At 45.7% G+C, this 25,161-nt stretch overlaps 1 protein-coding gene across 2 annotated transcripts in view; it reads right to left on the bottom strand.

Moving 5' to 3' along the window:
* The window catches only part of LOC144595863 (neuropilin-2-like), a 97,024-nt gene extending 75,767 nt beyond the window's left edge, over window positions 1–21,257 (bottom strand). Inside the window, exons 1-2 of one of the 2 annotated variants that reach the window (XM_078403669.1) lie at window positions 21,181–21,257; window positions 18,164–18,273 (exon numbers count right to left, since the gene is read on the bottom strand). In XM_078403669.1, coding sequence (XP_078259795.1) covers window positions 18,164–18,242 — 79 coding nt within the window. In that variant the 5' untranslated portion in view covers window positions 18,243–18,273; window positions 21,181–21,257. Of the gene's footprint in view, window positions 1–18,163; window positions 19,005–21,180 lie in introns of those variants that run through there. The other variant, XM_078403668.1, reaches the window with a different exon arrangement.
* Between the last annotated feature and the right edge of the window lie 3,904 nt (window positions 21,258–25,161).

Here is a 25,161-nt window from a genome sequence, read left to right as displayed (position 1 = left end):
TAGAAATACTCAGCAGGTCAGGCAGCAGGTTTATAGTTTAGAGATAAAGCGTGGAAAGTAGGCCCTTCTGCCCACTGATCCCATGCCAACCATCGATCACCCGTACAATAGTCCTATGTGATCCCATTTCGCATCCTACACACTAGGGGCAATTTACAGAAACCAATTAACCTGCACGTCTTTGGAGAGAGATACAAGCTAATTTTTCAGGTCTATAAACTGTCATTTGTTTAATGGTGTCTTTCCACAGTTACTGCCCGATCTACTGAGTGTTTCCAGGGTTTTTAATTTTTATTTCAGATTTCCAATATCTGCAGATTTAGCTTTTTGAGTTCCATCCCATCACTCACATTCACATCCACCCATACGGCCCACATATGTAAACATACACACACGAATACACACATTCTCACACACACGTATATACACACATACAATGTGAAAGGAACACTTAATTCTATGAACAAATATCAGGAAAGAATTTAACCTCAATAAGGTGCTTTGGACTGTAACACGCCTGCTGAGTTCTAAATGCATCATTTAATTGAAGATCGGGTGTAAAGATGTGAATGCAGGAGATTTGCTTGACTTATCATGCCTTACTGATATGTTTGTTTAAAGATGAGTCACTATGAAGCTTTGCTTGCCCCTAGTACCCCCTCCTGCCCCTATCTGGGCTATGGGTTGGGCAAAATGACAGGAATGTCTTGACTTAATGACCTCACTGAAGAACTCTACCTGCTGTAGCCATGCATGCAGACTCATCTTTATTACCACACTCCTGCTATAAACAGTTTGATTCAAATAATACCTCTCACCACATAGGACATGATAAAATATTTCACACCAAATGAAATAGTTTCACTGATGTGAAAATGTGAAGAAGAGCAGCTAATTTCATGGTTATCATCGAACTGAGAACACTTGTAGAGGCAATGTGCCTGAAATGTCCTGGCCAGAACGTGCACATTGAAAGACCTCACAAACATCTAACCCAAGATGTCACCCATCCTTTTTCTCCAGAGATGTTACCTGACCAACTGAGTTACTCTAGCACTTTGTGTCTATCTTTAGACTGACAAATAACTTTGATTTAGGAATAACTAGAAGGAAAGTTTGGTTTCATTGAGGGATAACTAAATTATTCATATGTGAAATAGAGACACTGAATATTTCCAAAGGGTATTTCACAAGCAGCACCCTGGAGGCTAACAATTCTGACATCGCAGCACTCCCTCTATGCTGCATTTGCATCACACATGGTTAAACACGCTCGGCTCGATTGAATAGTTTGAACCCACACATCTCTTGGCAAAAGCTAAAGACGTACCTTGCCAAGTGGATGATTTAGTTTGTATTCAAGCAGAGTTTTAGCCTGCACCATTTGGAGGCTTGGATGCTGGCACTGAGTGTGAAAAATGCAAATGTTCTATCCCTTATCTCAAGAGTGGGAAAAGGCCACCATAAACGCAAGGGAAAATAAAAAAATATTCGAAGAAAGACCTATTCAAAGGCATATTGTTTCGGGAATCTCTTGGATCAATGTGATAGCGTTTTATTTATGATGCTGATAACAGTGTGTAACCTTGCTGAATGCAAACCAGCATATCTCGGCATCAGCTTCATGGATAAGGGAGTCTAGTGATGACAGGAAGCATTTATGTGCTAAACAGCGGTCCTTTAAACAGAGAAAGGCCTCCTGTCCTCAGTGAGCTTCCCTGATGTAGAGATTAGTTTACTGCAGTCTGCAGAGTGGGCAGAAACCGAGCTAGTGAGGGGGAGCGACACCATCAGGTTATTAACACTGCTTTAGTTTCACTGAACCCTGCCCTGCTTCTGCAGTTTTGTCCTCCTATTCCCCGCAACCAACATTCAGCTTAACAAACCAAGTAAAGAGTGTAAGAATGAACTGCAGATGGTGGTTTAAACCAAAGATATGCACAAAAAGCTGGAGTAACTCATCGGGACAGGCAGCATCTCTGGAGAGAAGGAATGGGTGACGTTTCGGGTCGAGATCCAAAGAGATGGGGCAGCACAATGGCGCAGCTAGTAGATCTGCTGCCCCACAGCTCCAGCTGCGCCACCTTCGATCCTGACCTCAGGTGCAATCTCCGTGAAGTTTGCACATCCTTGCGGGTTTCCTTAGGTCTTCCAGTTTCTCTCCCACCTCCCAAAGACGTGGTGTGGGGGGGGGGGGGGGTAAGGAAGGGGATCGGCAGTTTAATAGACTGATGCAAGCTGCTCCTTGTATGTGTGAGAGGGGTAGAATCTGGAAAAAAATAGCAGTCTGGAAAATATAGGGTTAGTATAAGTGATCTGTCATTGATGGGCCGAAGGGCCTGTTTCCATACTGCATGAATCAATGAGAGGATTAGACTCCTGCACTACCACTGATTGATTAGCTGGATCGGAACACAATTCTCCCTAGTTTCTTCCATTGGGTCCACCCCAAACATACTCTTGACTCATGTTCCTTCCCACATTGCCTCCTATCCAGTCCTTGGGCAGGGGATGATTTCACTCCTCAGAAGTGACTGCATGGCCTTGCAGGGGAAGTGGAAAGCTCCCGGTGACACTGTCTGCACACCAAGTGCATCCCATGACCTGTCAACATGTGTAGGAAGGAACTGCAGATACTGGTTTACACCGAAGATAGACACAAAATGCTGGAGTAACTCAGCAGGGCAGGCAGCAGAGAGTTACTCCAGCATTTTGTGTCTCATGAGCTGTCAGCTCTTTATGTCACAGGGCTGTTTAAGTACAAGCCTCTCCATCCTCTGTCTCTCCATTTCTAATTATCCTGCATGAGTTCTCACGTTCACAGCAAAGGGCAGAGGAAGATCTTGCACTGAACCGTGCTCATGGATGAATGATAAAGAAAGATAGCATCACATTAAGCGTGATTTATGATGTTTTATAAATGGATATTGCAAACAAAATCATTGGGTTGATTGTAAGATTAATCAAAATGACGACCATAAATAATTTTTATTGCTGAGCCAGCGCACTCGCATCATGTGACCGCGCGGTCACACATCTGGAAAACCCATCTGTTTGGAAGCTCCTCAAAGGAAGCTTGGCCTCTAGTGCTCCACAAGTCAGGTACCAGAGCTACTGCTCATAACTCAGTGGCAGCGCAGACATCAGCGGCCAGCAGCCCTGGGACCTCTGACGCTTTCCTCCCGGAAGGTGGAGGGGGGAACCAGGAGCCTGTGGAGCATCAGGCCGAGGGGCTCCTGACACAAGGACGACACTCCACCCTGTCCACCTGCACTGGGCTTAGAGGAGTCATCTATTTAATCGCATCCCGCTGCTCTTTCCCTGCACCTCTGTGCGTCTGTCCATGGCACAGTCCCCGACTGTTAAATTACTATGAAATCTCCTCCCACTGCCATTTCAGAGTGCATTTAATGTTGTAACGATCGGATTTTCTTATGATGGACACAAAATGCTGGAGTAACTCAACGAGTCAGGCAGCATCGCTGGAGAAAAGGAATGGGTGACGTTTCAGGTCGAGACCCTTCATCAGACATAGGATTTTCTTATCTCGCCCTTGTCTTAAATCTGTGTCTTCTGGTTATCAACCCTCCTCCCAGAGGAATTGTTTCATCCAATGTTCTTCATCAAAAGCCCTCCCGGTTTTTGAAAGCAACTACCAACTCTCCAATTACTGCGAGCCCCCTGCCACTATGGTCTCTCTGGAATACTGATGGTCCAGGGAAAAGAATGTGATCGGGGAGAAGCTGGTTGAGTTCCAGAGACCCGTGTTCCATCCTGATCTCGGGCGCTGTCTGTGCAGAGTTTGCATGTTCTCCCTGTGACCATAGGGGTGTGGGTTTCCTCCAGTTTCCTCTCACGTCGTCATTAATTGGCGCCTAAGGAAACTGCAGATGCTGGAATATTGTGCAAAGCACGATGTGCTGACTAGCTCAATGGGGCAGGCAGCATCTAATTTTCGACTGGAGGCTGTAGATGGTCCCGACCCAAAAATTCCATTGCCTCTAAAACTTTGTGGTAGATTAATTGACCTGTGTAAAATGCCCCTTGTGAGTGGGAGGGGTAGTTAATGGGAATGAGGGGAGAATAACTAGGGATTAGTGCAGTGTTAGAGTAAATGGATGATTGACAGTCGGTGGGGACTCTGTGGGTTGATGGCTTATTTCCATGCTGTTTCTCACTATGTCTGAAGCCTTGTTCTCCCCACCCCTTCCATGTGCAGAGCTTATGTTGCCTTTAAACCCTCAACAGTCCCCAGGAACTCACTGTAATATGTATGCAAACCATGTCTGAGTTCAGCTGTTCCATTGCTGGTGGTGGAAGATTTGACTAAGATATATAAATGGTTTCAGGTGACTCTGGCTGTTGGTATCCTCTGCTTCTCTCTCACACTTGAAAGAAAGGGACAAGGTGCAATGTTGCTGAAGGAGCTGGTCTTCTCCCAGGGAACATGCGCATTCAACTTTTAGTTTAGTTTAGAGATACAGCGCGGAAACAGGCCCTTCCGCCCACCGAGTCTGTGCTGTCCAGTGACATCTGCACACTAATACTATCCTCACACTAGGGACCATTTACAATTTTACCAAGCCAATTAACCTCCAAACTGTACATCTTTGGAGTGTTGGAGGAAACCGGAGCTCCTGGAGAAAACCCAGGTCACGGGGAGAACGTACAAACTCTGTACATTCAGCACCCATTGTCAGGATCAAACCTGGGTCTCTGGCACAGTAAGGCAGCAACTCTACCACTGCGCCATCATGTTGCTCTTATGCACTCAACCCTGTTGACAGGGTGGAAGGTTTGGTGGCAGTTTGTGGAGGTCTAATTGCTCAAAGTAAAGTAATACTATTGAAATGAAAGGTGGCCAGAGGGTTGATGACAAGGGGCAAGCAGGGTGGTACAGGAAGGGGGTGGGGCTCCCAAAACATAGAGCTAGGATGACCGAAAGAACAGTAGGTGCAAGAGTTGGACAGAAAGTTAAAGACGGGTCAGTAGTTAACAATGAAAAAAGACACAAAGTACTGGAGTAACTCGGCACGTCAGGTAGTACCTCTGGAGAACATAGATACTGTAGATGATATTTTAGGTCGGGACCTTTCTTCAGACTAAAGAAGGTTCCTACCCCGAAACATCACCTATCCATGTTCCCCAGAGGTTACTGCCCGACCCGTCAAATTACTCCAGCACTTTGTGTCCATTTCTGTAAGCCAGCATCTGCAGTTCCTTGTTTCTACTGGTAGTTAATAATGACTGGTTAAAGCGGCAATAATGTGCCCGGCATCTAGTTCTCATTTTGCAATCCTATTCTATTGAGTGTTTTGCAGTCATTTGTGAACCAACTGGGAAAAGTTAGTTAAACAACCTTAAAACAACACGATGAGAAGGGGTGATTTCTGGAATGAAGCAAGTTTCAAGGGTAAATAAGGCAGGCAAAGATGGAAAGATGCTTGCTGATCCAACAAGATCTTTTCCCACACTGGTAGATTAATTAACCTCAGGAAAAGACTTTTGCTTTGGGAATGCAAAAACATTTCGGAAATAAATTACCAAAAAATATATAGAAATTACAATTTAAGAAGCTGAGAAAATGTGTGCCGATATTTTCCAATAAATCAAAATGAATGACAGGAGAAGAGGTAACAATAATCATGCGACGAAAGGGAATTTGAATAAATAGTGGGGAAAGGGAAAAGGAGTTGTTAAGTAATGGGGAAAGACTGAGACGAAGACTTTGGTTTCAAAGAGCCAGATTGGGAACGTGGGCCAAAACGTCTCTAAGACTTTGACAGTATTACATGATAATAAGGGGCAGAAGAATGCCACTTGGTCCATCAAGGTCTCTGGGTGCTGCCTGATTCATGCTTCCTGGAAATCATTGGCCAAACACCTTCTCACAACTCACCTACTCCGACACACTGCATTGCCCCTTCACTCTGGAGAAGTGAAAAAAGCTGGGAAAATCCCTTGGCATATAAGGGAACACATACTCCAAAATATTCCTTCCCAGACAGTCTGAAACAGGAGTGTACATTTAACCACCGCCAACACATTTCCAACTGTTGAGTAATTCATGTGGGACTTCCCTGTGCTACACCACAATGTCAAGGAATATCGTTGGGCTATTTGACCTTAGAGCAGGCAGGAGAAGCCAATTCCAGGCTCGTTCTCCTCACTTGAGGTGGAAGACAGCACCGGCCTCAACAGAGTGGAGCCATTCAGGGGTGATCGTTTGAGTGTGTCGCACACTCACAGGGAGGGGAGCCCAGATGGGAGTGAGAGGGCGATTCAGGTTGGCGATCGGCAAGTGAGTTCTTTGATGCAATTTCCCAACCCGAGTCTGGACCGACATCACACGGGCCACAGACAGACGGCAGCAGCTGTTGGAATGAAGCATGTTTTTTTAACATTTTCCTTGGGAAGGTAGAATCATTTGGTTTCTTGCCAGCTCTGCAGATGCACACTGGCCTTCTATCAACAGCCTTGTCACTGCTCTCTCTCATCCCCTCTCACCCACACCAAGGCTCTCATACACTCCGAGCCACCCCGCTGGAAGTGGGAGGGAAGGGTTCCAAGAATCCGCAGAAGGAAAATAAGCTGGAAAGACCAAAAGAGGAAATACCTGCATAGTTACAGAGAGCAGGACTGATTGGAAAAGCCTGTGAGAGGGATTTGACAGTGGTACAACAGCTAAATTGTCAGTTTAGTCATCTTAAAGTGGGGAACCAACAATCCAATGACCTGAATTCAAAAGAAGGGTCTCGATCCGAAACGTCGCCCATTCCTTCTCTCCAGAGATGCTGCCTGTCCCGCTGAGTTACTCCAGTTTTTTGTGTCTACCTTTAACCTGAATTCAAATTCAGCCACAGTTTGAACTTGGTTAATACTGCGGAATGTTGTGAAAATTCATCATTAGTAACGATGGCTGCAACCAAGCGTCTGGTTGTAAAAACCCCACCTGCTTTGCTAAAATACTTAAACAATCTGGCCTACAGGTAGGTCTAGATCTCAACTACGTGGCTGGCTCTGAAATGATGGAGGAGGACATTAAGCTCACGTGGAATTTAGAAATGGGCAATAAACAGTGCCCCGGCTTGTGTTGTCCAGATGCTGTAAATTGAATGAACAAATTGAAAAGAAAGCTCCAGCCTCCTCAGCCGTGGTTTGGTTTTCTCATTGCGTGGATGCTCCCAGCTGGGATTTAAAAGTGTTGACACCTGTGGGGAAGGCTCCTGAGGAATCACTTAACTGGCCCAAAGGAAACTCTCCGCACGCACTCAGTGCTTTCCAAAAGGGGTTTGAGGAAAGCCTTAGAGGCCGTGTCAGCTGCGGCTTAGTTGCAGCCCCCTTGAGCCAGAAGGCCGTGGGTTCAAATTCCAAATTGGAGAACCGGTACCAAGGTGTCACCTTTCAGACAACATATTAACCTCAGCAATCAATTGCCCTCTTAAGCTGAATATAACAGAGCCGGCAGGATAATCGGGGCCATCCCTTGGGTATACTGGCCTCTATTTGTCCCTCGGCCAAAGCCATTCAAACATATGATCAAGTCATTGCCATTGTTGGAGTCTTCATAGTAAACCACAATTACCTTGAAGTTGGGTGCCTACCTGATTTGAGTGATTCCCAACTAGTGTGGTGCATGAGATAGGATTTACTATTACGAGGATGTGTCACAGATTTCTTAAATGGGTGCAACATATCATGTTTATTTGCTGCCATTAAGCTTGATAAAACATTCCACGACCTTGGTGGGTGAGTTATCACAGAGCCACAGGAGGTCATAAACAAACATTTGGGAAAGGGGAAGTGGAGCAGAACGGCTGATTCCAAGACTTGATGTCAGCAGATTAAGGCCTGACTGCAAGCAGAGGGGGTTAAAAATGGGGCCTGTACACAAGACCAGAAGCAGAGTGGCACAGAGATCTCGAGGGTGTGCCTCTCTTAAGGAGTTGCAGGGTTTAGGAGGGAGGAATGTATTGTTGGAATGGTTAATGTTGGAACTGTCAGGTAGTATCTGTGGAGGAAGATGCAGAGTCAATGCTTCAAGGTGAGCTGATCCCATTTTGGATGCCAGAAGTTCTACCGTGGGTCTCAGTGACATTTAAGTGGGGTAGGATTCGGGGAAGTCTGATCCTGCTCTTTGTCGCCACCTGGTGACACCTCCTGGGGCGAGGGGACCATATAGAGGGGTCTGCTCCATTCTTAGCTTCAGCCCCAAGGAGTGGAAGTTGAACAAAAAACAAAGGCTTGGAGGAACTCAGCGGGCCAGGCAGCATCTATGGAGGGAAAAGGACCTACCACATTTTGGGTTGGGCGGTTCTTCAGACTGATGGGAGCAGAGGGGAAAATACTGGGAGAGAGAAATGAGGCGAAGGGGGCAGAGCAAGAACTGCCAAGTGATAGGTGGATGCTGGTGTGAAGGGATCATTGGCAGATGGTGCAGATAGTAACCAAGGCTGAAGGTGATGTGGAAACAAAAGCGTGCAGATGTGGATTATGATAAGATGAAAGATGCAGAGTCGGGAGTGAATTTTAGAATCTGAGGGAAGGACAGTGGGTGGAAAGGAAGGGGAGAGGGCAGGAGAAAGGGGGACAATAGAAGTGTGGATGGAGGAGGGAAAAGAACTTGATCTGTGCAACAGGGTATCAGAGAGCAATTGTTGGCTTTTGAAGTGAGGGCGAATGATGGTTATCCTCCATTAGGCGTGGGACCAGGAACAGTGAACATCAATATAGAGACACCATAAATTGTAGATGCTGGAATCTTGAGCAAATAACAAACTGTTAGGGAAACTCAATGAATCAGACAGCATCTGTGGAGGGAAATGGACAGACAACATTTTGAGTTGGGTTTCCTCTTCATTTTCCTCCACTGATAATGTCTGATCCACTGAATTCCTCCAGCAACTTTGTTTGAGGTTCAAGGTTCAAGGATCTACAGTCTCTTGTGTCTCCATTACGGATCCACTTTGGCGTCTGCTAAAAGTAGCCTACTTCACATCAGTCTGAAGAAGGGTCTCGATCCGAAACGTCACCCATTCCTTCTCTCCTGAGATGCTGCCTGACCTGCTGAGTTACTCCAGCATTTTGTGAATAAATACCTTCGATTTGTACCAGCATCTGCAGTTATTTTCTTACACTACTTTGAAGAGAAGTATCCTCCTCTCTCCAATGGGAGTTATGTGAGATGCCCTCTCATAGCGCCCCTTCTGTGACCAGCTTTCTGGTCTTTCTCCCCTCCACTCCATCAGTCTGAAGAAGGGTCTCAACCCAAAACATTGCCTAAACATTTCATGAGTTCCTGCAGCGCTTTGTTTTTTTTTCTAGCTGAATACAAACATAGGCATCACCTCAAAAATGAAAGGAAGAAATCTGCTTTATTTTACTCATAGCACAGAAATTTTCACTGATCAAATTTAACTCAGGGGAGAGAACATAAAGTCTGTCAGTTCAGAAAGATATTTTTCATTCCACAGTATCCAGAGGCAATACTATTCCTTTTTGATGGTGCCAAGCGTATTCAGCACTGCAGTTGATCTTGGGTAACCTTGTGTACTCTCCATACCCACTACCAAATAACATGTCAGGGCCTGAAGGGGTCTGCTCCCATGCCTATACTGTTTATATTCAAAGGATCAAATTTCCCTTATCTATTGTAACTGGTCAGCAATCGCGAACACAAGTCTAAGTGACCTGCAGACATTGTGGGCCGAACGGCCTGTTCCTGTGCTGTACTATATTCCATGACCCCAATCTTTTAAACTGGGATCAACCGACATCATTGGACAGAGGAGGCCATTCAGCCCTTCTATTTTGTTTTGCTGTTCAATTAGGTCAAGGCTGACCTGTATCTCAACTCCATTCAGCTGAATGCAGGTTTGCATCCCCTCATTCATTTACAAAATAATGGACTTCTTTGTGAAGTCATCATCTGAACTGCGGCCTCAACAGTGGATCAGAGGCAGTGATCTCTCCTTTTTCCTTGCCAATGGTGCGACGTTCCAATATTTGAGAGCTTCCCAGTTTTTCTTCTTGCAAGCTACAGGTTTGTGTAATCCTTGTGGAGTTGTTAACAATGTGGTCCATTGCATGAAACTCTCCCAACCATCATTAGCTGAGCTTGCATGCATTTATACAGTGCCAGTCACAAACAGGGCGATCCCAACATGTTCACAGGCAGTGCAGTGATTTGAAGTGCAATTACTGTCATAGCGTCACTAATTTGGCATTAATATGTGTGCAGCAGGCTCCCACAAACACCAATCTGATCATATTTTTTAATGATGTTGGAAGAAGAGTAATTTAGTCACGGAGATATACAGCACAGAAGCAGATCCATCAGACCATCATGTCCACACTGATTATCAACCACCATTTTATACTGGTCCTGTTTTATTTTCTCCACAGATTCCCATCACCTCTCCCCAGATTCTACCAACACACTAAGGACAAATCTCAGCAGCCAATTGACGTACGAAGCGCATGTCTTTGCTTGGAAACTGGAGCAGCCGGGGAGAACCGGACACAATCGCAGGGAGAACGTGCAAACTCCACACGGACAGGAGCTGAGGTCAGGATTGAACCTGTGTATCTGGTGCTGCGAAGCCATGGCTCTACCAGCTGCTCCACTCTGCTACCTTTACACGGAAATGAATATCAACCGGGACACTTGGGAGAATTCATTTGCTGTTCTTCAAAGTAGTGCCATTGCATCTCCTGAGAGATAGGACATTATTTTAGCACTTGCTCGGTCACAAAGTGGTGGATGCATTCCCTTCACCAGAATTTTGGGGAGAAAATCTAGGCTGGCATTCCAGAGGTGTGTGTAGCACCAGGCAACCAGCCAATGCACACGGAGCAGGGACACGGCAGTTCCTCAAGGGGGCGCCTGCTGCCTCCAGTTGTGTGAGGAAGTTGGTGGACCAGAGGATGTTTGGCTGGGAAGGTGCAAGGAAATGGGTCAAGCAAGGAGTCCTGGGACCACAGAAGGAACTTCAAATTTTCAAACGAGCTATTTTCATACAGTTTTAAAAGAAGAAAACAAGCTTCCGATTTCAACCTCTCCAGTGGTCACCCCAGTCTTGCCCACCACCGAATGACATCAGCCACATTAGCCTATCACTTCTCAGTGTGTCTATGCGTGGGGAGAGGGGAAGAAGAGGAGGAAATGCTGTAATTGGAATTGGACAGTTTATACGAAACTGATTACAGCTCATTTGTTCAGGATCTGTTATTAACCAGCGTTCTGAGTCATTTGAATTTAAGACGAGTTATCAGAGTCATGGCCATGGTTACCATATTTAAATGTGTACAGTCCTCATCAGTTATGCTGTGGGTGCACAGTCTAAAGCAAGTTATTATTTTGGTTTTTTTTAAACACCCTTTGATGTTTAGGTGTTAGGGGAGTTAGTGCATCAATAGAACTGTTAAAATCTTCCATTATTATGTACTGACCCTTTTTAAAAATTATTTCCTCCTCATAGAAGGATCTAGTGTCCTTTATTTGATGTACAACGCAGCAGTCACATCCCAAACTGTCCACTTGGCCTGACGTGTGAAAGTCTCACAACAATCAAAAACCTCCACACCGCCCACGTTAAAGCTACCCATTTGATCGACAACCCACCCTCCCACCTGCATCACCTACTCCCCATCTCCACCATCTCCCATCATCAGCACACTACAGGGATTAGTGCGCACCAGCTATGAGATAAACTGAGACAGCTTGCCAAAACTTCCAAAGTAGCACCTCCCAAACTATGACAGGCTCGTCTACGGAGGCAGGGAGCACAGGCTTGTGGAAACACAGTAAATCCCTTGTTCCATTCACGTGTCACGAGTGTTTTATTGTCATATGTCCCAGATAGAACAATGAAATTCTTACTCTGACTTGCAGCAGCACAACAGAATATGTAAACATAGTACACTGAAAACAACATAATAAACGAGAGAGAAAAAAAGTTCAGTGCATGTCTATATACACATGCTCACAAATACACACATATATATCATATATATATATATATATATATATATATATATATATATATATATATACACACACACACACACATTCGCACACATACGTAAACACAAAAAAAAAAGTAATAATACATAATAAAAGGACAATGTAAATTGAAATTATCCCCATCCCTTCACTGATGCTGCATTCATATACTCTGCTAATGGCAACAGACACACAATGCTCTCAAATTAATGCCATGGAAAGGGGTGGTCTGATTCACACTGTTCGTGAGAGCTTGCTGTGTACAACTGAGCTGCTCAATCTTAACAGTGGCTCCACTTCCAAAGCACTTCACTGACTTTGAGGACATACTGGGTTTCTGAAAGGTGTAACGTAAATCCAGACCTCAGTTCCTGCGTGTTTATTTCCCAGGCAGTGAAAAGTACTGTAGCTGCAATTGGTACACAAACACTTCACAGAACTCGGTGCCAACGGTGGATGGGACGGAGGCTTATTTTGACAGACAAGGGTTGAAATGCACTCTGCCATGACTCACGTATTGAGACAGAGCTGCCAACTAATGACTGTCTCGGACCAAAATATCCCATGCAGCTCTAAACATTCCTTTGTAAACTAAACACATTCCTAAAAAGGTAGGGAAACATTTAATTGTTGGTGTGGAAATAGAGCGAGGGGAAAATTCTCTTTCACTGTTTTTATTCGCAGCTATATTGCATGAGGAGAAAAACTGACAGCACTGTCCCACTGAGTGCCCACCGCTGCAAGCAAGGCAATCCTAACATAGGAGACCATTCAGCCCATCAACTCTATACTGGCCACTGCAAAAAGTCCAATCAATCTCATTTGCACACATATTTCTTTAACTCTTTAGTGACCCTCGGACTATCCTTGATCGGACTTTGCTGGCTTTACCTTGCACTTAACGTTATTCCATTATATGTATCCATGTAAATGGATCGATTGTAATGGTGTATTGTCTTTCTGCTGACTGGTTAGCATGCAACAAAAGCTTTTCACCTTATCTCGGCACACATGACAAGAAACTGAACTAAACTATTGTGTTCTCTCTCATTGTAGAGATCCAGCTTTTGTCCATGCAATAGGATGAATTTAGTTTGAGAAGAGTGAAGATGTAGTGTGTTTAGACCATGAGCTTTACGAGTTGGATGTTTGTAGGGGCAGGGACAAGGTAGGGGGGAATAACTGGATGTCCCACTGAACTCCTTGGGAAAAACTGCCCATGTGCCGAGTTAACATGGTGTAATTTATGGTCTGTGGGATGAGAACTTGGGAATACGAGGGAGCCGACAGAAGCACAATGACTGAGTGATGCTTACATGATAACGACGAAGCTGATGCAACTCATCCATTAACTAAGAAATAAATTCTCAAGAAGCTTAACAGTCGCATGAAATGCGTTCACCAAGTTTCAGGCACAGACAGTTCATTTAGGATTTCAGGATACTTGTAAACTGAACTTTTTGAAATAGTAAGAAAAATCTTAAGGGAATTGGGACCATACCATTACTGAAGTTGACATTTGCAAGTTTCAAGCATTATGAGTTTCCAGAGACACCTGGGACATTTTTGAGCCATGCTTAAATCTTGCTTTGAATGCAGACAACTCATCATGACACACGTTGTACAAGTACAGGTACCTGCACATGGTACCAGTTCTACTGATGCAACCCGCCGCCAGATAACTATTCCACAGGTGAGGCCACTGAATTCCAGAAGCTACAGACTAGAACAGAGAATAGTTCAGCAAAGGAACAAACCCTACGGCCCACAGTGCCTGTGCTGAACATGATACCATATCACACCAGCTTCTTGTTTTCACCCAACAAACAGCTAACAATGGCCTGTTTCCTTTATCATCGTAACTTTTTTGCATATCTTTCATTCATTGTTATTTATCTCTCTACATCATTGTCTATGTCTCTCGTTTCCCTTTCCCATGACTTTCAGTCTGAAGAAGTCTCGATCCAAAACGTCACCCATTCCTTCTCTCCAGAGATGCTGCGTTACTCCAGCCTTTTGTGTCTATTTACCATAATAAACATCACTTCTGCCTGCATATGGACCATATCCCCCCATTCCTGGCATATTTTGGTACCTATCTAAATGTCTATTGAACACCACTATTATATTTACTTGTACCACCACCCCCGGCAGCATGAGTACCCACCACCCCCTTTATTACTGTAAAATACTTGTTCTGCGCATCTCCTTTAAACGTTTCCAACATTAATGCCGCAAAGTTTTATAATGCATGCAAGAGTCTTCCTGACACTTATACTTAATACCCCAAAGAATGAAAACAAGCATACCATATGCTTCTTTACCGATCTACCTAATTGTATTTATTCACAAAATGCTGGAGTAACTCAGCAGGTCAGGCAGCATCTCAGGAGAGAAGGAATGGGCGACGTTTCGGGTCGAGACCCTTCTTAATTGTATTGTTACTTTCAGGGAGCAATCAGCTTGGATCCGAAGTTCCCTTCATATATCAAAGCCATTCAGCCCTGCCATTGACTGTATCCTTTCTTCTAATATTTGACTTCCCAAAGTGCAAAATCTCGCACTTGCCCAATATAAACTCCGTGCCATTTCTGCGCTCATATCTATAACTAGATTTCTTGCTAGTGTATGATGTTAAATTGGTCTCAGCTCCTATGGAGCTGGTGTGATCTATTTGGTCTTGCAACCCTGGTACCAGAGAGAGAAAATCAGCAGGGATTTTAGCTCCAATGACTACTACTGTCTTTGGTTTCCAGTTGAAGTGCTTCTATTAATTAATTTGACTGCAGTCACTGATCCCGGTCCTTTTGCGTACACTGTAGCTTTAGAAACCCAGCTTTAAATCTGACCTCTGGTTCTGCCAGTGTGGAGTTTGCCTATCTAAAGGTTTCTCCCGGTGACTGCATGTGTTTCCTCTGGGTGCTCCGGTTTTCTCCCAAAGATGCATTGATCGGTAGGTTAATTGGCCCTGGTGTTAGGTAGATGGTAAGAAAGCTGAGGTGGCAAGAGTTATTGGGAATATGAGCGGGAACGTGGAATTGGAGTAGAGTTGGTGTAGATGGGTGCATATGTTCCTTTACTCTACCACAATATCTACCTGCCTCCAATGTGTAGGGAGGAGCTGCAGATGCTGGTTTAAACCGAAGATTGACATAAAAGGATGGTGTAACTCAGCAGGACAGACCTATTCCTTTTCTCCAGAGATGCTGTCTGGCCCATTGAGTTAGTGCAGCCTTTTGTGTCTATCTCCCTCCAACACATGTCACATCCTTCCACAGATTCGCCCTGACCTACTGAGTATTTCCAGCGTTTTTCTACATATATTTTAGGATTTCCAGCATCTGCGGCTTCTTTGCACATTTCATCCACCCTATCCATCTCCCACAAGACAACCATGTCTCCCCCATCCCATACACACTTTATCCACCGGCTTCAAGCACTCTCTATCTGTTCCTGCGGACCACTCTACAGGGCCGTTTCAGGGTAAACACACCCAGCGACAGCAACCAGCTGCCTTCCCTGCAGAATGTAAAGATGTCAGACACAATCCCACCTCACAAATTGTCTCAAAGGGAATTCGTTTTCCCGCCGCTGCTTTGAACCTCTGTCCTCAAGCGTCTGTACCCAGTTTACCGTGGCGTCGGGGGCCCGTGTAAATACTGGAGAGGGCGCCTCGGCGGGTCGCACTTGGGTGCTTTGGTAACTTTTATGTCGAAACTGTCCCGTGCTCAGCATGAAGGCTGCTTTTGGAAAGTGCTGGGGTAGCTCGGCGCGACAGACAGCATCTCTGGAGAGAAGGGACGGGTCCTAAGTTTGGGAGCTAAACCACAGCGTCCTCGCTGCCGAGGGATTCCCCACATTCCTCCTCCCGGGGCTGGTGCTGGGGCTGGTGCTGGGGCTGGTGCTGGGGCTGGTGCTGGGGCTGGTGCTGGTGCTGGGGCTGGTGCTGGGGCTGGTGCTGGGGCTGGTGCTGGGGCTGGTGCTGGGGCTGGTGCTGGGGCTGGTGCTGGGGCTGGTGCTGGGGCTGGTGCTGGGGCTGGTGCTGGGGCTGGTGCTGGGGCTGGTGCTGGGGCTGGTGCTGGGGCTGGTGCTGGGGCTGGTGCTGGGGCTGGTGCTGGGGCTGGTGCTGGGGCTGGTGCTGGGGCCGGTGAACCGCAGCAGCCCGCTACATGAGGGGGAGGACGTGAGCGGGTTTTATTTCTCCGCATCAAGACGCAGATTGAAGCGGCGCAGAAAGGGAAACAGACCGAGACCGGTGTGGACAGCGGGTGGTGGGGCTGGAGCCCGGAGCCGGGCAGTGGTCACTCCCTGTGTACAGGAGCCTGGAGCCCGGAGCCGGGCAGTGGTCAGTCCCTGTGTACAGGAGCCTGGAGCCAGGAGCCGGGCAGTGGTCAGTCCCTGTGTACAGGAGCCTGGAGCCTGGAGCCGGGCAGTGGTCAGTCCCTGTGTACAGGAGCCTGGAGCCTGGAGCCGGGCAGTGGTCACTCCCTGTGTACTGGAGCCCGGAGCCGGGCGAGTGGTCAGTCCCTGTGTACTGGAGCCTGGAGCCCGGAGCCGGGCAGTGGTCAGTCCCTGTGTACTGGAGCCTGGAGCCTGGAGCCGGGCAGTGGTCAGTCCCTGTGTACTGGAGCCTGGAGCCCGGGCAGTGGTCACTCCCTGTGTACTGGAGCCTGGAGCCCGGAGCCGGGCAGTGGTCACTCCCTGTGTACTGGAGCCTGGAGCCCGGAGCCGGGCGAGTGGTCAGTCCTTGTGTACTGGAGCCCGGAGCCCGGAGCCGGGCAGTGGTCAGTCCCTGTGTACTGGAGCCTGGAGCCGGGCAGTGGTCAGTCCCTGTGTACTGGAGCCTGGAGCCTGGAGCCGGGCAGTGGTCACTCCCTGTGTACTGGAGCCTGGAGCCCGGAGCCGGGCAGTGGTCAGTCCCTGTGTACTGGAGCCCGGAGCCGGGCAGTGGTCACTCCCTGTGTACAGGAGCCTGGAGCCGGTCGCTGCCGCATGGAGCCCGGGCGAGTGGTCACTCCCCGTGGCCGGAGCTCCGCTGGGGTTATGTGCGGGGCGTGGACCCCAATCTGGCCGGCCGGTGCATTAGAGTTGGAGCGGGTGGTCTCGGTTTGGCTGCCCTGTGGGCGATGGCATCAGTCCGGGGGGCCGGGGATATCCGTCCAGCCGCAGTAGGCTGAGCCACTCTCTGTCCCGGTTATATTATTACTCCTGGAGAGCGAGTAGATGCAGCATTACCCGGTAGACCGGAGTAACAGGTATCATCTGTGGGAGTGGGAGAGAGCGCTGTGGACCCAGGCAGAGAGAGACCCCGGGTACCGGGCTCCGGCTGACGGGAGACCCACGGGGGGAGAGGGGGGGAGAGAGAGAGAGAGAGAGAGGGAGAGAGAGAGAGAGCCTCTCACTTGTACGTGACGGAGGTACTGATTGAGTGAGTGTGTGTGTGTGTAGCAGAGAGAGAATGAACGGAGAGACCAAGGCAGCCCGTCAGTGCTCCACACAGGCAGAGAGAGCAAGGCCAATTTGAAGTAGCGGGTTCCAATATTTCCTACCACAATCATATCTTCCTCTCTATCCAGTCCCAGAATAAAATTCTGCTGAATTGATCCCCCCCCCCACTCTCCTCTCCCCCCCCCCCCCCCACTCTCCTCTCTCTCCCCCCCCCCCCCCCCCCCTGGTTTATGGCGGCTCGGATTACGCCTCTCCCTCTCTCTACCTGTAGAATCAACCGAGAGACGGCGGCGGCCGTGAAAGTTACACGCACTCCCCGGCTCCCCACCAGAGATCTGTCTGGCTGTTTTTATGGGCTTGAAGACAACGTAACTTCGTGTCTTAACCCCCTTTTGTATGTTTTCTCTCTCCTTACAAAAAAAAATCCCTTTTATTTAATCCAGATGTTTTATTAACACCCGCCAGATTCCACATCTGCCACCGGTCTCTCCGAGGTCGGCAGGCAGGGAAAAGAAACGCTTCCACAGTTAAAACAAATAACGTGGCGTTGTTACAAAGTCCCATTAAAACGGTGCGATCCACAGATAAGGAAATCTTACTGATGTGGAATAATTAGGAATGATTAAGACTGCACAGGAGGAAAACTATTACAACAGGAACAGTAGTCATCCACCCAGAGACTTGGAAAGTTTTAAGAGATTGTATTCTTACCATTCTGCTCAGCTCCAAGTTTGAGAAAACAACTGCAAGTGATCCACAGGAGGGCTGCCAGACCCGCACTCCCGGTCATCTTCTCTCCGCGACCCTTCCCCGGAGGGTTCCTGTGGGTTGGTTTTTTTAAATTGTAAATTCCAATTCAGGTAGACTCCAGGCGTGATCAAGTCCCGTTATATTCCGTGCGTCCCAAGCTGTGTCTTGTCCCACTCGGAGGTGTGCGATGCCCCTGTCTCTCTCTCTCTCTCTCTCTCTCTCCTCTCTCCTCTCTCTCTCGCACACACTCACTCACAGAGGCTTCTATCACGCTTGATACTCCGCACTACAATCTCTCTATATCAAAAACGATTACAGAACGAAAAAAATATGCCCTCTTCTCTTTAAGCATGGGTTGGTGTCACTTCCTCTGTAAGCTGGTTTGAAGGTTTCCTCTCTCTCTCTCTCTCTGCCTCCGTGTTACATCCTTGGGGATGTGGTAACACTGAATGAGACGCGGTCCGAACAAGAAGCAAATCTCTCGGCAATACAGGGGAAGAGAGATACTGAGAGTGGCGTTAGGTCGGCGATGATACCGGCGATTCTTTGTAAGACGCACAGAGTCCTCAAACAATCTCCCGCCCCCCTTAAAACTTAGCTCCGTGCCAAGGGAGACCTAAGTTGAGAGAGGGAGTAGCTCTTCTTTTTTTTTTAAAGTGCGGCCCACCACTTTAGTGTTTCTTGGGATGTGTTAAAAAGATCTGTCGCCTTTTAGCTCCTGTTCCAGTCTGCGCGCTTTCTCTCTCTCTTTTTCTCGTTCTCTCTCTCTCTCTCTCTCGCCTCTTCCCTTCCCTTGGACTGCTCTACACGAATGAGGAGGGCGAAGGCATAAAAACGGAGACTATCGCATTACACACACACACGCCCTCCCAGAGCCACGATTAAAGCGAGCCAGACTTTCAGCGTAAGACGCGCTCCGGGTCACACACACACACACGCTCATACACACACCCACGGTAAGTTTTCACACGTTGCCCTATTTAAAAATCCAGATCCAAATCTTTAATAAAGGCATTTTCCTCCCTCGAGCAAAACAATCAGCCGTGCAAAGTGATGAGTTTGCGCAACAATTTAATTGCTGGGGTGTGTATGTTCGCAAATATTTATGTGCTGCAGTGTTTTTCTATCACAATAACACATTACTAATAAAAGGCATAATAATTATTTGATTCACAAGGCGGGAGAGTCACGAAGGAATGATCTGAGGAAACCGCCACTTTCCAGAGCAATCTTTATCGTGTTCGAGAGCACATCGCGAATTCTTCCCCCCTTCAAGGCGTAGCAGTAATTTAGCAGTTACATCGGGTTGTGTTACAAATGCAAGTGGATTGTAAACAACACGCGCTTGCACCTCATACATTAGACGGGCTATAGGGAGGCATATTCTCTCATGTGTGAATCTTTATACATTCTCACCACGTGTGCATTCTCAATGTATATCAGTTTCGCGCACTCGGTCTACCTTCACTCGCTACATGTACCCTTGTTCACCATCAACATTTCCCGCCACATACTCCCCACTCATAATGTACGATCTCATTCATGTACATTGTTAATTCTATCATTAATCAGACATTGCGGCTCACCAAATATATACTAGGTTCCAGCTTCACATATCCCCACCAAAGCGTCCTTGCTCGCTAATTATATACACGCATATATGTTGTCTTTCCCTTCTACAGGCAGTGACGCTCACAATATATCCCCACAATATCTGCAATGATCATCGTTTATACATCGCATTATCAGTGGGCCGTTAATTCCTACATTTTTACTATCCACCGTATATTTTCACGTTTCATTCTCACACTACATACATATTCTACCCCATTATATATATATATATATATATATATATATATATATATATATATATATATATATCTGCACATGACATTATCACCTACATACAATCTCACTCACTGGATATGTTAGCACTATATATAAAGTCACTTTCTATATTTGCCCGCACGATAGATTAGCAATCCCTCACGGTATTCTCTATCCCCACATATAGTGTGGCTCTCTTTCTGTAAGATCTACAATCTTGCGCACTCCCCTTCACTATATGCCCCCATCTACCCTATTCTCAGCCTCGTTATATATAAGGACACCATCAGATCATTATATATTCACCCCCGCAAACATCATTTTTCACCCATTATATCGCGTTTCTCACTACATTATGCACCAAACAATCATATACATCCTCCCTCATTTCCCCCACTTTATTTATCCTAGCTGACGATTGGCGTAGTCTCCAACTCACGTTCTTGCTCGCCACAACTGAATTATCTTACTATATATCGTCGCTCGCTGTGTATATATTGTCTAGTTAGTCCCCATTCTCGCTGTTCATATATTTCCCTTGCATGCTGTCGCTCGGATAATAACAAATCCCGTATCTCCCTACACATGCTACGTTATCTGTCGCTACAGATGCATGTTCTCTCTCCCTGATCTGATGGTCTTTACACAAGACACAGAAGTCCACGTTATACGAGGGCCCCGTTTAATAGCCGTGTTATGTTGCGGCTGTGGAGACCGCATGCCTGCCCGTCCCGACCCGACCCGACTCTCTCTTTCTCGGCGAGGAAGGAGCGGCGCCGCAGGCTCTGGAGAAACCAAGAGGCGAATCACACTCTCGGACAGCCAATGCTGCATCTCTAGATATGTCCAGCAGTTTTTATTTAAATCTCGGGGCGGGGTGGACTTGAGGAAAGTAGATTGGGACCGCTGCGGGCGTTAAGGCACACATTCGCAACTGTAATAGACTGTATTTGTAAGAGCGCCTCGCCTCGCCTCAGCGGGAGATCCCAACGCAAAGAGCTTTCCTCTATCAGGGCCGAGGAATTAACCAGCCCTTGGAATCCAGCTACCAGCCCGACCGTCTCTCTCTCTCCCCCGGATTGCACCAATACTCCCCAAGGCATTGCAATGCGCACGCCAACCTGCTTAATGCAACATCCTAAACTCACTTCCGCAAACTGCTCCGAGCGGCGGCGCATTCTGCCGCTGTAACGGGTTATTTATCTCCAGCTTCTGTCCACTCTCACGCCCAGGGGATACTGGCTGGGCCAGGTGGCAATTCAACTACGCTCTCACACCGACGAGCCCTCTGAAAGGTCGGGCTTCAGAGTTCACTATGAATTAAGAAGATATGGGTTATTAACAACCACAGGTTGATGCTGTGTTTAAGGCGAAGTGTTTGTGTAAATTATGCCTGGGTCCTCTGTGATACAACCTGGGTGCACGTGGGCAATAACAGATTGAGACACCCGGGCCATCTCAGCGTGCTGTAACACGCCGGGATACCACAATTAGACAAAACTCCTTGATGTACTTGGGTATAACACAGTCGGAATTAATACTCTAATATTCATGGGCCGCATCACTTTGAGGCATCCATAATGTTACACCATGCAATATCTGGGATCTGATACTCTGTTACACCATGCGAGGTTATGGAGAGAAGGCAAGAGAATGGGGTTGAGAGGGAAGGATAGATTAGCCATATTGAATGGCGAGTACTTGATGGGCCGAATGGCCTAATTCTGCTCCTATAATTTATGAACACTCTGGTGTTAACATCTTGAATTAGAAGGGAAATAACATGCTAATGTACATGGTGTAATTGTCATGAAACTGGGATTCACATGTTTGGTGGAAAAATACTGATGCACCTTTGATAGAACACTTTGAAGGTTCTGGGACATTTTACCATGATACACCTGGAATATAACACTGTGAAATATCTGACTCATAACATTGTGATATACACTATATATATTTAAATATTCATGGTATATCTATATGTAAAACACCCTAATATATTTGAAATGTAACATTATGATGTGCCGAGGATATCACATTTTATATCCTTGTAACCTTCAAATCCCTTTGATATGGTACCACGATATATAGACAATAGAATAGACAATAGAAAATAGGTGCAGGAGAAGGCCATTTGGCCCTTCGAGCCAGCACCGCCATTCAATGTGATCATGGCTGATCATTCTCAATCAGTACCCCGTTCCTGCCTTCTCCCCATACCCCCTGACTCCGCTATCCTTAAGAGCTCTATCTAGCTCTCTCTTGAATGTATTCAGAGAATTGGCCTCCACTGCCCTCTGAGGCAGAGAATTCCACAGATTCACAACTCTCTGACTAAAAAAGTTTTTCCTCATCTCTGTTCTAAATGGCCTACCCCTTATTCTTAAACTGTGGTCCCTGGTTCTGGACTCCCCCAACATTGGGAACATGTTTCCCGCCTCTAACATGTCCAACCCCTTAATAATTTTATATGTTTCGATAAGATCCCCTCTCATCCTTCTAAATTCCAGTGTATACAAGCCTAGTCGCTCCAGTCTTTCAACATATGATAGTCCCGCCATTCCGGGAATTAACCTAGTAAACCTACGCTGCACGCCCTCATATACCCAGGATACAACATCTTGAAGTACTCATGATTTAACAGCATGATATATCAAGGATATAATAGTCTGATATACCTGAGATTATAGTCAAATTCAGTTTATGTCCAAGTAGGGTGAGCTACAGGTGCAATAAAAACCATGCTTGCAGCAGCATTATGGCACACAGACTTAGCCAACACACAAAAACATTAGACATAAATCACAGATAGACACAAAATGCTGGAGTAACTCAGTGGGACAGGCAGCATCTCTGGAGTGTAGGAATGGGTGACGTTTTGGGTCGAGATCCTTCTTATATATTCTGGGATATAATACATATGCTTTGTGATATATTTGAGATAGAACATGTTAATTTGTAATTCAACATCGTTATATTATATAACAAATATAGAATATATTATAATATAATATATATTAGAATAGTGTTATAATAGAATATAACACTAAGATGTATCTGGGATTTTGCACCTTGATAAACCTGTGGATTTAACATTATGATGTCTCTAAGATATTTCACTGAATCCTATGGACTATAACATCTTGGAAAACCTAGGATTTAACATAACGATGAGATGCAACTGATACAAATAAAATTCACACAAACACAAACACACACACACACACACACACACACACACACACACACACACACACACACACACACACACACACACACACACACACACACACACACACACACACACACACAAATAATAATATGGAAGATACAATGACATACCTGCATACCTGGCAGGTGATACTATTATCCTTACTATATAATACTGTGATCTAACACCTTTAGCATAAAATAAATATTTAAAAATATCTGAGAGGTCCATTTTATACCTGTGATATGATGACAGACCATTGCTGAGATATACACATTTGTCTGTAATATTAACCAATTTCATACCTGGTGTATGACAAAATGATAGCTAATATATGGCATTATATGAAACATGAAATATAAACAAAAAATAGCCTTTTATCTTCACTAGGTCAGTAGCCAAAGGCCTCTCGTTTAGATGAGAAGCAAGAATATCCATATTAGATTCGAAAGTGGCATAAAAGATGAGTTTTCAGAGAACGGTTTTGTTAGAATGAGTTTCCTTTCATAGAAACATCGAAACATAGAAAATGTTTCATGCTCTTTTTGTCCTCCTGAAGTGAATGGCATTGGGACAGTGATGTCTCCACCCATTAATACAACAAGGTTCATCACAGTCAGGCCATATCCTGGCCTCACTCACTCTGTGTGCCTCTGCATTTCCTGCAGTAGCTAATAGAGAAAGGTAGGGGGAGGCAGAATTCTTCTCCCACTCTTGGCCATTTGCAACTGCTCTGTAGATGGCCTTTATAAATGGGACCATCGTTAAACTCACTGTTCTCACTGTATATGTGCATTCATTTTGTGTATGTTCTCTCAGGCTAATGTTATATTTAACCAAAGTGTAATCGTTTGGGTGTATCATAAACAGTTTTAAAAATTTTGGCCTGAATATGTCACAATTAAATTACCTCCATACGATATACATCTCTAACCATATCAATGATTTAGATTCCTACCCCAAGATACCCTCACAAACCCTAACTAATAGTTAATGCACACAAAATGCTGGGAACAGATAATGGATCAAATTCTGATAGTCAAGAGTTAACAGCATGTTTATTGTCATATGTCCTGAACCAGAACAATTAAATTCTTACTTGCAGCAGCAGCAAAACATGGTGTAAAATAGTCAATAGATCAGAAGAATTCTGAATGGATCTATGGAATTGCCTCTATTCAATTTATGGATGCAAGTTTCCAACATTAATTGGAAGATCAGAACTTTCTGCAGATTTTAAAAATTATTTTATGTTGCAATGCATCAGTAAACAAGAACTGGGTTGAAGGGTGACTGAGGTGGCATAAGCTAAAACATGTTGAATCAGGGTTAGTTGTTGAGGTAACCAGGATTGGATTGAAGAGATGGATAAAGAAAAGTTCTTAATTTTTTAAAACTTGCATTTCTAAAGTGGGTTTCAGGCCCTTAGTATGTCACAAAGTGCTCTGGAGCCATGGGTTCCTTTGACATGTTGACCTTGCCATAGGCATAGGCAAGAGGGGTGCCAGTGGGGGCAAACAGAGGTGTATCCCCCAGTAATAATTTAATAGGTGCAAAGGTTTGTTCATATGTGCACTTGTTTGCAGTCTAAAACTCAGGGTGCATGTGTGTGCTCTGCCAAAACCCAGCTAGTATTTGTTTCTGCATTGCGTTTCTGGCTCATCATTGTAGTTATGGAAAGATAGTATCAGTGTTTGGGCCCATTGCTGTTTATCATTTATATCAAGTTGAATAAGATGTACAAAGCACGATTAGTAAGTTTGCAGATGACACTAAAATGGATGGCATTGTAGACAGTCAAGATAGCTATCAAGAATTACATTGGGACCTTGATCAGTGGTGGCACAGTGGCACAACAGTAGAGTTATTGCCTTACAGCACCAGAGACCTGGGTTCGATCCTGACTTTGGGTGCT

Source organism: Rhinoraja longicauda, chromosome 8 (genome assembly GCF_053455715.1).
Source record: "Rhinoraja longicauda isolate Sanriku21f chromosome 8, sRhiLon1.1, whole genome shotgun sequence".
Taxonomy (NCBI): Eukaryota; Metazoa; Chordata; class Chondrichthyes; order Rajiformes; family Arhynchobatidae; genus Rhinoraja; species Rhinoraja longicauda.
Note: the sequence above shows the minus strand (reverse complement) of the source record. Positions and strands in the feature narration are given on the sequence as shown.